The sequence below is a fragment of the Staurois parvus genome, unplaced genomic scaffold (genome assembly GCF_062004578.1).
Source record: "Staurois parvus isolate SC_StPar_1 unplaced genomic scaffold, SC_StPar_1.0 ptg000159l, whole genome shotgun sequence".
In the NCBI taxonomy this organism is placed as follows: Eukaryota; Metazoa; Chordata; class Amphibia; order Anura; family Ranidae; genus Staurois; species Staurois parvus.
In genome coordinates, this window is record NW_028317955.1 from 365943 (window position 1) to 380100 (window position 14158).

Below are 14158 nucleotides of genomic sequence, written 5' to 3' on the forward strand. Positions count from 1 at the left end.
ATCAATTCCTATCATTCTAGGATTCTATAAATACAGCCCTTTGTAAAAATGAAGAATAATTGAAATGACTTACCAATGGGCATGAATGGTTGCGAGGGCTGGCTGGGACGAGACATACCGATGGCATTCACAGCATAGATCCGCATCTCATATATAACCCCCTCAATCATGCGTTTAGAATCGTAGCTCAGTTCCTTCACCAGGTCATAGTTCAGCCTCATCCAACGGTAGCTTTTCTTCTTCTTCCTCTCCAGGACGTAACCTGCCGGAGGAGTGATACCATTAGTAACCGTGCTGAGAACACTGGTAGAGAAACAAGAAAGTGCAGCTTCTCAATGCAATATTCAAACTGCTCCAACACAAAGCATACAATGCAGCAAAAGCAAGCACATCTAAAATCACTTTAAGGAGAAACCCTTGACAATGACCCAAAACACACGGCCAAGGCAACAAAGGAGTGGCTCAAGAAGGAGAAACCCTTGACAATGACCCAAAACACATGGCCAAGGCAACAAAGGAGTGGCTCAAGAAGGAGAAACCCTTGACAATGACCCAAAACACACGGCCAAGGCAACAAAGGAGTGGCTCAAGAAGCACATTAGGGTCCTGGAGTGGCCAACCCAGTCTCCAGACCTTAATCCGACTGAAAATCTGTGGAGGGAGCTGAAAGTTCGAGTTACCAAATGGCAGCCACCAAACCTTAATGACTTGGAGAGGATCTGCCAAGAGGAGTGGGCCAATATCCCTCCTGAGATGTGTGCAAACCTGGGGGCCAACTACAGGAAATGTCTGACCTCTGTGATTGCCAACAAGGGATTGGCCACCAAGTACTAAGTCATGTTTTGTGAAGGGGATCAAATGCTTATTTCCCTCATGAACATGCAAATCAGTGCATAATTTGTAAGACATGCATTTCTTTTGAATTTTTTGTTGCTATTCTGTCTCTCAGTGTTACAAGACTCCATTCGATTTTTAGACTGATCATTTCTTCTTGAGTGGTGAAACATTCAAAGCCAGAAGGGGATCAAATATATTTATATTTATAATATATTTCCTTCACTGCATATATATATATATTTACAAACTGTGAATATGTGTAGAAACAATGTATATAATCATTAACACAGGTTAAAAAGGCTATGCTTGCTAACATATCTCTGAAGTTTTGACTAGAGTAGGGGATGGTTACCAATCCATTCACATTACAATAAAAACTGATGCAGTATGTAGAGGTGTCAATTTTGTTGAATAGCAGGTACCCCAATGCATTATGGCAGTTGAGGACAGCACATCACAGTATGCATGACGTGGTTTGTTTTTTAAAGGGTCAGGACATTTTCTACTGTATTAAGATGCCCTGCGAGCCAATGAATAGAGAATATATGTAACGGAGACCTGGGTTTAAACCAATTGATCAAAATTGGAGAAAATCAAACAAATTCAAATTGTGCGCAATGGCTCCAGTGAGGCAGCTCTTATGCACAAACAGGATGCCCCTATAAAATGAGAGACCTCAGATTTGGAAGCTGCATATACAAAATCCAAAAGGGTGTCATACCAGCTTGTTGGTCTGGCAGTCTTTTTGGAGTTTGTATATGTAGTCCCATAGCTTTTTTCAGCGGGAATGCGGGAAAATGCAGTTCCAGCACCTCCAGCACTGAAGATATTTAATAGCTAGGGGTGCTGTGGTGTGCAGGATGGTCTGTTGTTGCTGGGAGGGATCTATTGTTGCTGGGATGAATCCTTTGTTGCTGTTGAGGTCTGTTGTTGCTGGTGGGCGATTTATTGTTGCTGGGAGGGATCTACGTTTGAGGGAGTAGTGTAATGTTTCTGACTGCTGGAAATTCTGTTGATGGTGGCTGCTGGGAGACTTATTGTTGCTGGGGTGGATTTATTGTTGCTGGGGGCAATTGTTGCTGCGGGGATCTATTGTCAATGGCTGCAGGGGATCTATTTAACTGGTTTTATTTTTATCATTACCACATTCTATACAAATTACTTAGCTCCACAAAACAATACATGGTTCTGTATTTTCTAAATGGGGTGATACTGGGAGTTGGGAAGGTAGTAGAACCAAGGGATGGTGCTTGGAGGTGGGAAAGAGCAGAGTGACTTGGATAGGAGGAGTACCTGCATCTATTCCCTGAAAAAAAAAGCCCATTCAATATAACTGGACTGCCCTACTGCAGCACACCCTAACGTGGTTGTAAATCTCTGACATAAAATTATGAACAAAGCATATCCCTCTATAGTGTGTACTTTTCTCAATCCAGAGCACCAGATGTCATTTCTGTCTGCTGTCTTGTCCCTCTGATATCTAAATGCGTCACTTCTGACAAGTTTTCCTGACACCAAGAGATAAAAAGGTGACAGGGGAGGAAACACCAGTACAGAGCCTGTGCTTGACAACCTCTGCTCTGTTCCTGTGTGCTGTGTGAAGAGGGGTGTCCCTTCCCTCCAATCAGTTCTCACTGAGCTCTAAAGAATGTAATTTCAGCTCCTGGATCTCTGCTTTCTGAAAAGGCTTTCTGACAAGCTGTATAAATTCTGAGCTTTAAACAGCTGTAGAGAAAAGAAGACTGCAGATAAACATGTACAACTTATCTAGGAGGATTTGTTTCATCTCTGTGTTACAACCACTTTAACACACAATAACGTGCTGTGATAATGCATGTGCATTGATGGACAGCATAGTATGAATGGGCCCTAAAACTATTCCCCGTTGGGGAAATTTCCTCTCATTTTCTGCCACAGAGACACAACAGCAAGTGAGAAGTGATCTCTTCAAAATGATAAATGTTAGTTTGGACATTATAGGACAGTATTTTAAACAGTGAAGTGATAGGTGATATGAACGGATCTAACTTACCCAAAATTGGCATGCCTCCATTGTACTTGGGTGCATCCCACTGAACAGTACAATAGTCCTCTCCAATGTTAAGGATCCTGGGGGCTTCAGGAGGGTCTGGTACCTCTGTAAGAAAAAGCAAGAAGAACATTATAGACTTCATCAGTATAAATCCTTTATTTAGGATGCCTTCCGACACAAAGCTACAAGATGTACAGGATTACATTTGTGCAACTGAAGTCATTAAAGTATACATAAACCGTACCGATGAACTTCTCTTAGGCCCCTTTCACATGGGGTGGACCCGTCAGTGGATCGTCTGCTCAGTGGGGATCTCTTTGCTGATCCCCGCTGAGCAAGTGAATGACAGGTTCGTGTCCGCTCCACTGCTGCAGAGCAGACACAGACACTGCCCGCTCTCTTCTTGGGGAGGCTGCCATCCGATCCACCAGACGGATGGGGAACGGATCCTCACCAGTCAGTTTTTGGTGTACAGGATCGAATCTGATGCTGGCGGGTGTCAGCAAACACTTGTCCGCTGACACCTGCTGGTCCATAGATGTCTATGGATGGTCCGATCAGATCCACCTGAAAAAGTGACAGGCGGACCCGATCAGACGGTCAGAAAGGCGGCAGTAGGGCGAGTGAGATATGTCACCCTTTGTCACCCTGAGACAGGAAGTGGGTTACTGGTAGGATCACCAGGTGAAAATAAAGGAACAACAAGTCTGAAGAATTAAAATAATACAGCCACCACATCTAGGGATTGGTAAGCTGCGATGTGTTCAATTTGTGTTTCTTAGTTTAGGTAACATGTCATCACTATATTTAATTTTTATTTTAGCAAAGTGGTCAAGAGCAACTCCATTCTTACCCTGGCAAAACCCATTCAGATTGCCTACCTCTGGCATTGACTCTGTAGATTGGGCAATGACCCCCTAGAACAGGGAGGCCACACTCTGCTGCCCACCCCTTGGATGACGTCTAGTCATTTGTTGGTACCCAAGTGGAATCCTTCGTTTATGGATGCTGCTGTGTTGTAGTAATGTGCATGTTACGTGTATAGGTACAATGCCATTCTGAATGAAACCCCAACACACCTCCTCAATGCAAGGGGGTAGCGGTGCAACACAATCCATAACAACACTGCAACACAGCACCAAAACCTGAACAAACCCTAAAAGCAGAACTTCAGGAAGCCTGCTGAATATACAAATAAAATACATACAGTATATAAAAGATAGTGCAAAAAACTCTTATAAAGTATAAAAATAATATAAATAATATTATCCACATAAAAAATATATATTAATGGAATACCAATGATTAATAATTAATGATATTCCCAAAGAAATAGTCCAAATGAATCAGTGCACAAAGCAATCACTCCATGAAGAAAACTTGTGCAAAATTAAATGCATAAACAGGGGCAGACTGACAACTCATGGGGCCCCGGGCAATAGGGAATCATGGGGCCCCTGTGTCCTTGCCCAAACTCATAAAAGCCTATGAAAAAGGTACCAAGGGCATCTCATGGGGCTCCTACTGACCCCGGGCCCTCGGGCAGCGCCCGAGTTTACAAATGATCAGTCCGTCCCTGTGCATAAATATGTGTGCAATTCTCCCCTCTCAGGTGTGTACTCATCAAAAAGTGTTGCCTCCCACTCTCACAGTTGGCACACTAGGCATTAACAAACACTGAGAGCTTACTAAAGCTAATATCTTTGGGCTTTTTTTACTTATTCTCATCTTGTAAGTGGCACTCTATTGTGGAAATAAAAATCATCTACAGGTACTTGGTACTGCACCATTTGGGGTTCTCTCGTTTTCTCCTACATGGTCATTTGAGTGTGGAGCTTTGGGAGGAGGAGTTTGTGTGCTGGAGTTCGGGAGCGCTTGTCCTGGGATTTCAATGTCTCAAGATTAAGGAGAATAAAACATCACAGTGGCCTGATTTATTCCTTGGAATATCGTCCATTAAAGCCCAGTGTGCCAACCACGAAAGTGGGAGGCAACACTTTTTGGCGAGTGAACACCTGAGAGGGTAGCATTGAACGCATGCATTTAATTTTGCTCAAGTTTTCTTCACGGAGTGATTGCTTTGTGTACTGATTCATTTGGACTTTTTCTTTGGGAATATCATTAATTATTAATCATTGTTATTCCATTAATATATATTATTTATGTGGATAATATTATTTATGTACTTTATAAGAGTTTCTTGCACTATCAATTGATTTATGCACCACCTGAATGCTTTTTGAAGTGTTTATTTATGCGTATTATATATTTTTAAAGTGGCAGCATATTGGTTATACACAGATGTGATATAGTAGTAATAAATATCACTTATTTCCACATTTAGCGCAGTTTGTTGGTCATATACCTTCACTATTTTTACATTTTGAGTATATAAAAGATGTTTTATCTGCCAAAAGATTTGGAATTCTGACTATATGGTCCTAGAATTTACACTGTACCAGACAGAACAACCAGCCTTTGATCATAGTTTTCTCTACTACAGGTAAACTACAAAGTGGGATCACCTCCTTTCCCCAGCCTGTGATTGGAGAGCAGCAGCAGGCTGATGAGGTAATCTCTCTGCTCATTCCTCTTTTAGCATGTTCCTTGCCAGCACATCAGGACATCTCAGGCCCGAAATCCTTCCACTACCACCCCCACACCCCCAGTCTAGTGCTGCTGTGCAGGGTATGCTGAACAGAGATCTGGTTAAATTCAGGTATTTACGTTAGTTGCATTTAAAAATACAATTTATAAATGAACGCATAACTGCCTTGAGGGGTATTTTTTACATCTGCACGGAGTTCAGCTTTAAGGCTACAGGGGTAATGGCGTGAGAATTTCTACAGCCGGTGAGGTGCCGAATAAGGAAACATTATATTTCTATATAAAGGGCTGTGCTAATAGTAATTGTAATTTTTGTAATTTCCCATTAGGACAGTCATGTCACACAGAGAACTTCCTGTTAGAAGTGAAGTTGCATACTCTTCATTTACAAAGTAGTAAACTTTGGACATCTATTGCCAGTTCACTAATATCAGATTATAATAGTAATAAGTCATTTTCCTGAAGCTGGGTATGGTTGTTTTTTTTCTCAGCCAGTGGGCTGAAAAAAAAAAAAAACAGATTCCTTCATCTGCACATGAGGTCGATGGAGAAGTCCCCCCACCGAGCATTGTATTGTGAGAGCAGGGACTCTCCTCTAGCAAAAACACTGATCAGGGCTGCAGTTGCTGATCAACAAAAGTTTTCCAACATTCCTGCTCAACAGAAGTCAGTCTAATGATCGACTTCTGTTGAACAGCAATGGCCACACATCTATCACAATTCTGCCAGTCATTGCTGAACCAGCCGAATTTTGACCCATGAATGACCAGTTTAGAGTTACATATAGTTTAAAGAAGATCTGTCATTGCCATTTTTATTTTACAGTACTTTCCCCCATGGAACAAAGTAGATGTAGCACTTTGCCCCATGTTTTTAAGTACTTTTCAACCTTAGTTATGAGGTCCGACCTGCCCCCATCCCCTCCTGCCCTGGCCGAATTGACAAGAGCTAGAAAGTAGACAGCTGAATCATAGCTGCTGCTTGTGTTGGCTGTGAGCACTTTCCTGAGACAAGCAGTAGCAAGAGGAATGCATGGCTGACACATCTCTGCATTCCTCTTGTCATTGCTTGTCTCAGGTTTGGGTGTGATACTTGTATCATATACAATAGAAACAATTAGTGTTGAGATTTCGGGATCTGAAAACTAATGTAAAATCCTGCCTATCCTTCTTATCCATAACCCTAGGAAAAGGTCTCATAATTGTCAAAAGACTGAAAATTTTACCAAATGACTTTTGAAGGTTCTTTGGGAATTTCTGTGGGGAATCCACAGGACAGTGGATGACAAAGCATTTCTATGTCCTGTGCCTTCTAGTGGAGAATCAATATTAGTTGGTGACAACAGCAGCTTGACCAGAAATCTAAACTTGGGCTGTCATGGTTGTGCCAAAGGTGATGCACTTTCTCCTCCTGTGTCTCAGGTAGCAATGAATAGCCAGTGAAGGATTAATCCCTGACACACTTCATGCAAAATGTGGGAGATACAGTTTAGATCATGACTATGGCTTACCTATGACTTTGACATTGACAGTGGCTTTATCCTCTCCAGCGGGATTCTTCACCAGCACGGTGTAGGAACCTTCATCCAACTTCTCTGCACCCTCAATGATGAACACGCAATGGTCGGCGAAGGTCTCCACATGAACTCTGCCATCAGATTCTGAAATGAGCTAGAAGGATTCTGTAGTGTTAGTCCACAGATCAGACATTAACCCGCATTCACTGCCGAAAGAACCTACAAGAGTGTCACAGATACAGCAGACACAACAAGACAACTGCCGAAAAAGAACCTACAAAAGTGTCACAGATACAGTAGACAAAACAAGAACACTGCCGAAAAAGAACCTACAAAAGTGTCACAGATACAGTAGACACAACAACACTGCCGAAAGAACCTACAAGAGGGTCAGAGATACAGTAGACACAACAAGAACACTGCCGAAAGAACCTACACGAGTGTCACAGATACAGTAGACACAACAAGAACACGGTGGTTGCTGTACACTACAATCAGACACAGCTGTGAAGAGTAATATTAAAATAACTGGGATAACTTTCAATGTGCTATGATTTAATATTTATGAATTTGAATATGCCATTTAAAGCCCGATTAAAGACACAGAAATAAATGTATAATCAGACCCTCATTTTCCTCCCATTTTCCTAGTGTTGCCTCCATGTTACAGCTGTTGTGCGGAGAGTCTAAATAGGATTGTTCAGTCCAATAGGTAATAGAGTTAGAACCAGTGCTCTCAGTAATCAGCACTCAGTCACAGACCTGGTCAGACACACCCCTTTTATGGTCTGACATGCCTCTTCTCTTTCTCTACAGTACATGTCTACTCAGCTCTGCCAGCACAAAAAACTGCAATGTGAGGACTGGAAGCAATATTTTCACTGAAAGAAAAAAGTATTCAAAGGCATTTTAGCAAAAAACAGTCACAATTCTTAACATGCAGGGTACAGGACAATAAAACAATGTAAGACTTGGGTTTTAAGGTAGCCAAACAACTGACTTTACAGTAGGTGTGGACAGTAACGTACATGGCCCTGGCGTAGAACATACGGAGGTTGCAAACTAGTTGCAGAGGCAACAGTCCTCCAGACTTCAGTTGCTACCCCACCTCCTTTACTGATATACAAACAAAACGAACAGCCTCCTCAAAGTAGATGTTCTGGCAATGGTGACCTTTACACCATCAATAGCTTGACGCTGGACAAGACCTTGCAACCCCCTAAGTACCTAAGTACTGGTGGATTCCGAGAAGAAAACAAAAAAACAAAAACAGAGGACACCACCAGCCTCATGCATTACCTTTAAAAAAAAATTTTTATTGAAAAAATAAAATGGTTGTTTATTCACAAGCAGCATATGGCAACAAGCTCGTCAGTATCCACAGTGCATTCCGAGGATGGATACCCTTTCCCTCAGAGCCCTGGATACCTTCTTCCTCAGAGCTCTGAGGAAGAGGGTATCCACTTTCGAAACACGTCAGCATTTGAAGTGTCTTTCCCATGCTGGGATAGGAGCAGTGGACCAGTTGATGATTGTGAGTACACAACCGTTTTATTTCTTCAATAAAAATTTTTTATGAAAGGTAATGCGCAAGGCTGGTGCTCCCTCTGTTTTTGTTTTTCTAGACCTCTTTCTTGATGTTTGGACTTCTAGTGAGCATCATTGCACTGGGGACACCCACCGTTATCTCTCTCCATCCAATCTAAGTATTTCTCCCCCACCTATTACACTCCTTTAACACTTGTGCAACCTGTCATGCGACTTTGGATATCAGAGTTGCATGACAAGTCATACCCCATGTTTTCCAATGATAACCATGCATGTATGTATTCATGCACTACTTTGGTCTGACGTTCATGCAACTTGAGGGCCATATACTTCAATATTAACCCTAAAAAGTTGCATGAAAGTCATACCTGAATGTTTTACATGCAACAGTGGGTCTGACTTTGCAGAGGGACAAGTCACATTCAAGTCGAACAACTTTGGAGTCATACAAGTGTGAATGGAGCTTTAGCCTCTTCAAATGGCACTCTCACTACATTTGTGGTTTCATAGTTACATAGCTTCCAAGGTGAATCAAAAAGGATGTGAGACTAAAGCGCAACACCAAGAATGAATTAATCAGGTATAGATTTATTTCAATATGACTTACAGAAAAGGATGGAGCCAACACATTTCCGGGACCCCACAATCACCATCCTTCATCAGAACTTCAAAATATGCAAATGGATATGCTGGACACAATGGGGTTTATTTACTAAAGCTGGAGAGTCCAAAATCAGACTCCCTTCTGCATAGAAACCAATCAGCTTCTAACCTCAGCTTGTTCAATGAAGCTTTGGCAATGAAACCTGGAAGCTGATTGGTTTCTATGCAGAAGGGAGTCTGATTTTGGACTCTCCAGCTTTAGTAAATAAACCCCAATGGGAGAAGTAAATTGCACAGTATTTGGGATAGACAAGTGTGAAGTCCCTCAGCAGCCATTTTTAAGCCCTGGTGAAGAGGGTGATTTTGAGGCCTCCAAATGGGTTGGCTTCACTCTTTACCCTAAATTATATTGGAATAAATCCAGTCCTGCACAATTAATTCTTGGTGTGGTACTTACAGTTCTCATCTATTCAGGTACAAGCCAAGGTAACTGGGTGCATCCTTTTGTATGCCAACCCAAAATACAGACAAGCTGTCCAAAAAGCACCATAATTCTCTTCTCCCCCCAAGATGAAAAAAAAGACATAGGACTATTGTATTTGTCCACATAAAAGCACATCTACCTCTATATCTATAATCCCTGATAATCCACAGAAATGTATTTTTAAAAATTAAACTCCAGCCATAGCGTTCTATTTTCTTTTGGAATGGGTGAAGAAGGGTAAGAAACCCTATTAGGTACAGTATTTATTTAATTTTGGGGAGATTTCCTCTCACGTCCTGGTCTACATAATGGGGATGAAATGAGGAAAGGAGGAATGCCCAGTATCCAAATGAATTGTGAGTTTGGATACTGGATTTGGATACATCAGACACATTCCCATCAGAAGGAATACTTCCAATCCACCCACATAACTACCCACCCAGGACCAGAGACAGATTTAGGCTAGGTTCACATCTGTGCGGGTGGTGCTACTGCGGATCCGCATGAAAATCCGTGCAACTGCACCACCCGCACAGAGAAATGCGGACCCGCGGGCGGTGCCATTAGTTCTAATGCCACGCCGCCCGCACTGGAAAACGCAACTGTGCTGGGAACTGAGGTTCCCGTACGGGCTGTGTTTTCAGAAGACGTGCAGGGACTTCTTCCCTGCATGTCACGGGGCACGAGACTCCATTCACATGAATGGGCTCTCATGCCCGTGCAAAACGCGGCCTGCATAGCCACATATATGTGAACCAGGGCTTAGTCAGCGCGGTCTCCAACACACACAAGATGGTCTACATGACGGAAAGAGAAGCGAAATCTATCCATCCAGGGTACAAAAAAATACCAAATGACTTATTTCACGACTATGAAGGCTGTTTTATTTTCTACTGTGGTGACATAGGACTAAGCAGCTGGTCTCTGAGTGTTTTTGAATGCACCATTTATGTATTTATAGGTAGTGATCGTATCCCTTCTTAAACATAAATAGATTTGACTCTTGAAGTCTTTTAAGTTTAAGATGTCAGCAGCTCCAATTTCCTAACTGTGATGGTTCAGGGCTGGTGGACCACCATTGATCCATACAATGATATTATGTACTGAGTTAAATGAAACAATGTACTAATTATTATGGCAGCCTCTCAACATTTTTAACATGGAGGAACCCTTGAAATAACTTTCAGGCCTCAAGGAACCCCTGCCAATAATTACTATACCCAAAGCTCTCAGTACATTAGCTGGGTGGTCAGTGGAAAGAATATCCTTTATAAAAGTAGGAATCTGCAATAAAGTTTGTTAAAGTCCTTGCAATGTACAATAATTACTCAAAAGGGATTGTTTTTTTTTCTCAGCAAAGTTGGACTTACTCTCTAAACCCTCCGATATTTTCTTCTATTTCTCGGGGACTGTGTTGGTAATGTGACCATTATGAAAAGTGCCCACTCAACCTACAATTTCCAACTCTGGATGTCCCAACTCACAAAGGTGAGTTGGGACATCCAAAACTACCAGATGAATTTGAAATCTTTTGCTCCTCACTTTTAGCATCTGTTGAAACAAGGCAGAATTGTATTTTGCTTGTTTTGGAGCAGGGGTGCTGAATTAAAATTCACGGAGGTCCTGTTGGTAAGATTTTCTTTCTGCAGACGTCCGAATCTCCTTTTTGTTCTATGACTCAGGTCCTTCACATCCCAGCCCCCTTTTATATCAGTGTCCTCAGTGCCCTCTTTAACATCACAACCCCCTTTCACATCACAGCTCCCCCCTACATCACAACCCCCTTGCACATCACAGCCCTCCCCCCACATCATAGCCCCCAACATTACAACCCCGCTTACATCACAGCCCCCCTTATAATCACAGGCCCCCATTCACATCACAACCCCCTTTCACATCACCCCCCCCATCAGAGCCCCCCCCCCACATCATAGTCCCCCCAACATTACAGCCCTGGTTACATCACAGCCCCCCTTGCAATCACAGACCCTCCCCTCACAGCCTCCCTTACTTCACAGTTCCCCATATCACAGCTCCACCCCACCTGACATCGCAGCCCTCCTCCACACATCACAGACTCTTTATATCACAGCTCCCTCCTCTCACATCACAGCCCCCTATACAAATGCCCCCTCTCACATCACAGCCCCCCATATCACAGCTCCCCCCTCTCACATCACAGCCTCCCATATCACAGCTCCCCCCTCTCACATCACAGCCTCCCATATCACAGCTCCCCCCTCTTAACATCACAGCCTCCCATATCACAGACCCTCCCCTCACATCACAGCCTCCCTTACTTCACAGTCACCCTTGCAATCACAACCCCCCATATTACAGCTTCACCCCACCTGACATCACAGCCCTTCTCCACACATCACAGACTCTTTATATCACAGCTCCCTCCTCTCACATCACAGCCCCCTATACAAATGCCCCCTCTCACATCACAGCCCCCCATATCACAGCTCTCCCCTCTCACATCACAGCCTCCCATATCACAGCCCCCCATATCACAGCTCCCCCCTCTCACATCACAGCTTCTCCCACTCACATCACAACCCCCGTATCACAGACCCCCATATCACAAATCCCCTCTCACATCACAGCTCCCCCCTCTCACATCACAACCCCCCATATCACAGCCCTCCCCCCCACATCACAAATCCCCTCTCACATCACAGCCCCATCATATCACAGCTCCCCCCTCTCACATCACAACCCCCCATATCACAGCACCCCCCCCCCATATCACAAATCCCCTCTCACATCACAGCCCCCCCCCCATATCACAGCTCCCCTCTATCACATCACAGCCCCCCTTCTCACATTACAGTCCTCCCATATCACAGCTCCCCCTTCTCACAGCACAGCCCCTCCCAATAGCACAGCTTCCCCCTCTCACATCACAGCCTCCCATATCACAGTTGCCCCCATCACAGCTCCACTCTCTCACATCAAACCCCCTTCATATCACAGTTCCCCCCTCTCACATCACAACTTTCCCTCTCACAGCTCCCCCCTCTCACATCACAGCCCCCCCCCCATATCAACAACTCCCTCCTCTGACATCACAACTTCCCATCTCACAACTCCCCCCCCTTACATTACAGCCCCCCCATAGCATAACTCCCCCCTCTCACATCACAGCCCCCCCCCATATTCTTTCCCCTTCACAGTAATACCTTAACACAGCATTGCAGGGGGTGGGAGGAGTGGCAGGGAGGCCTCCTGCTCTGTTAATACTCACCTGCCGCCTGCCACCACCACTGGTGTTAAACTCACAGCAGGGGAGAGGACTGGAGGCACGGAAGGTCTGCACTGAGGGCAGGAGCTGCCCAACTCTTCTTGTTATAAAGTGATGAGCCGCTTGTCAAAATGAAAGGTTGGGCAGCTCCCGCTCCCCCTGTAGACCTGCAGTAGCTCCCACCCTCTTCCCTGCTGTGATTGAACAGCAGCAGCGGGTAGGGGAGTACATACAGAATACATACAGAAGAGGAGTCCACCCTGGCATTTCTCTTTCCCTCCACAATGACTTTTAACAGCTACAGTGGTGGGAGGAGAGGAGTACACTCAGGCTGCTAAGTGGTGCGGCCGAAGCCCAGACAGGACTATCACTCAACAGCAGTGCTCGTGTTTTTCCCAATGCAGGTTTCCTTTGCTGTTTATAGATGCACAAAAATGTTCCATGGTCTAACTCTATCCTCAGCCTCATCCTCTGAAGCCCCAACAATATTTTTTGGCGTTTTTTTCCCCCTTATTTTTGCCTTTTTCAAATTTCTTCAGGCCAGTCATGTAGGCACTGTGATGATGACCATGATTTGCAGTATGTCCTCAGTCGTCCAGTCTTCAGCGGGTGTCACTCAGCCCAGAAGACTGAGTACATCCTGTGGTGAAGAGGCACTGCAGTGCACAGCACCAGCGAGGAAGATTTGCCAGAATTTCATTTTTATTTTACACGCAACTCCCCCCCCCCAGAGTTTTCAGTGTTTAGGTGTGAACTGGCTAAACTGTGGGGTCTATCTATAAAACATTCATTGCACAAATTCCATGGGATTAATGTGTGTATCATCAGCTCCATCTAGGGGCCAAAATGCGGTATAGTTTTCTGAAATACGTCAATGAAAAAAACTATACCACATTTTGGCCACTAGATGGTGTGGATGATCCAGGAATCAATCTCTTAGAAAAAATACGGGGACATTTCACCCAACTTCCACAAATGCTTTTGACATTCATGCAACAAATGTTTTATAACTAGACCCCTTGAACCTACCAGGGTTCAGATTTAATGTGCATTTTAATTCTATACAAAATATGTATTTTACATCAGGAAACCAAAGAAAGCAGCATATTAGCAGACTAGACTTCAGATTTAAAACATCCAAGAATTATTTTATTGGCCAGTATGTCAGGTACATAAATTATTAAGAAAAATCTCCCTTGTGGGGTCACAGATAATAAATAAAAACACAGAATTGTAAACTCTTCCCCTTTTTTCCAAAAACAAAATAAGTTGGTAGGAAGTAGG

General features: G+C 43.7%; 1 protein-coding gene across 1 annotated transcript in view; it reads right to left on the bottom strand.

The window, feature by feature from the left end:
- Positions 1-14158, bottom strand: part of MYBPC3 (myosin binding protein C3) — a 173023-nt gene that overhangs the window by 60294 nt on the left and 98571 nt on the right. The window contains exons 20-22 of the mRNA XM_089675793.1: positions 6987-7146; positions 2870-2974; positions 74-262 (exon numbers count right to left, since the gene is read on the bottom strand). Of these exons, the coding sequence (XP_089531919.1) occupies positions 74-262; positions 2870-2974; positions 6987-7146 (454 nt within the window). The remainder of the gene's footprint in view (positions 1-73; positions 263-2869; positions 2975-6986; positions 7147-14158) is intronic.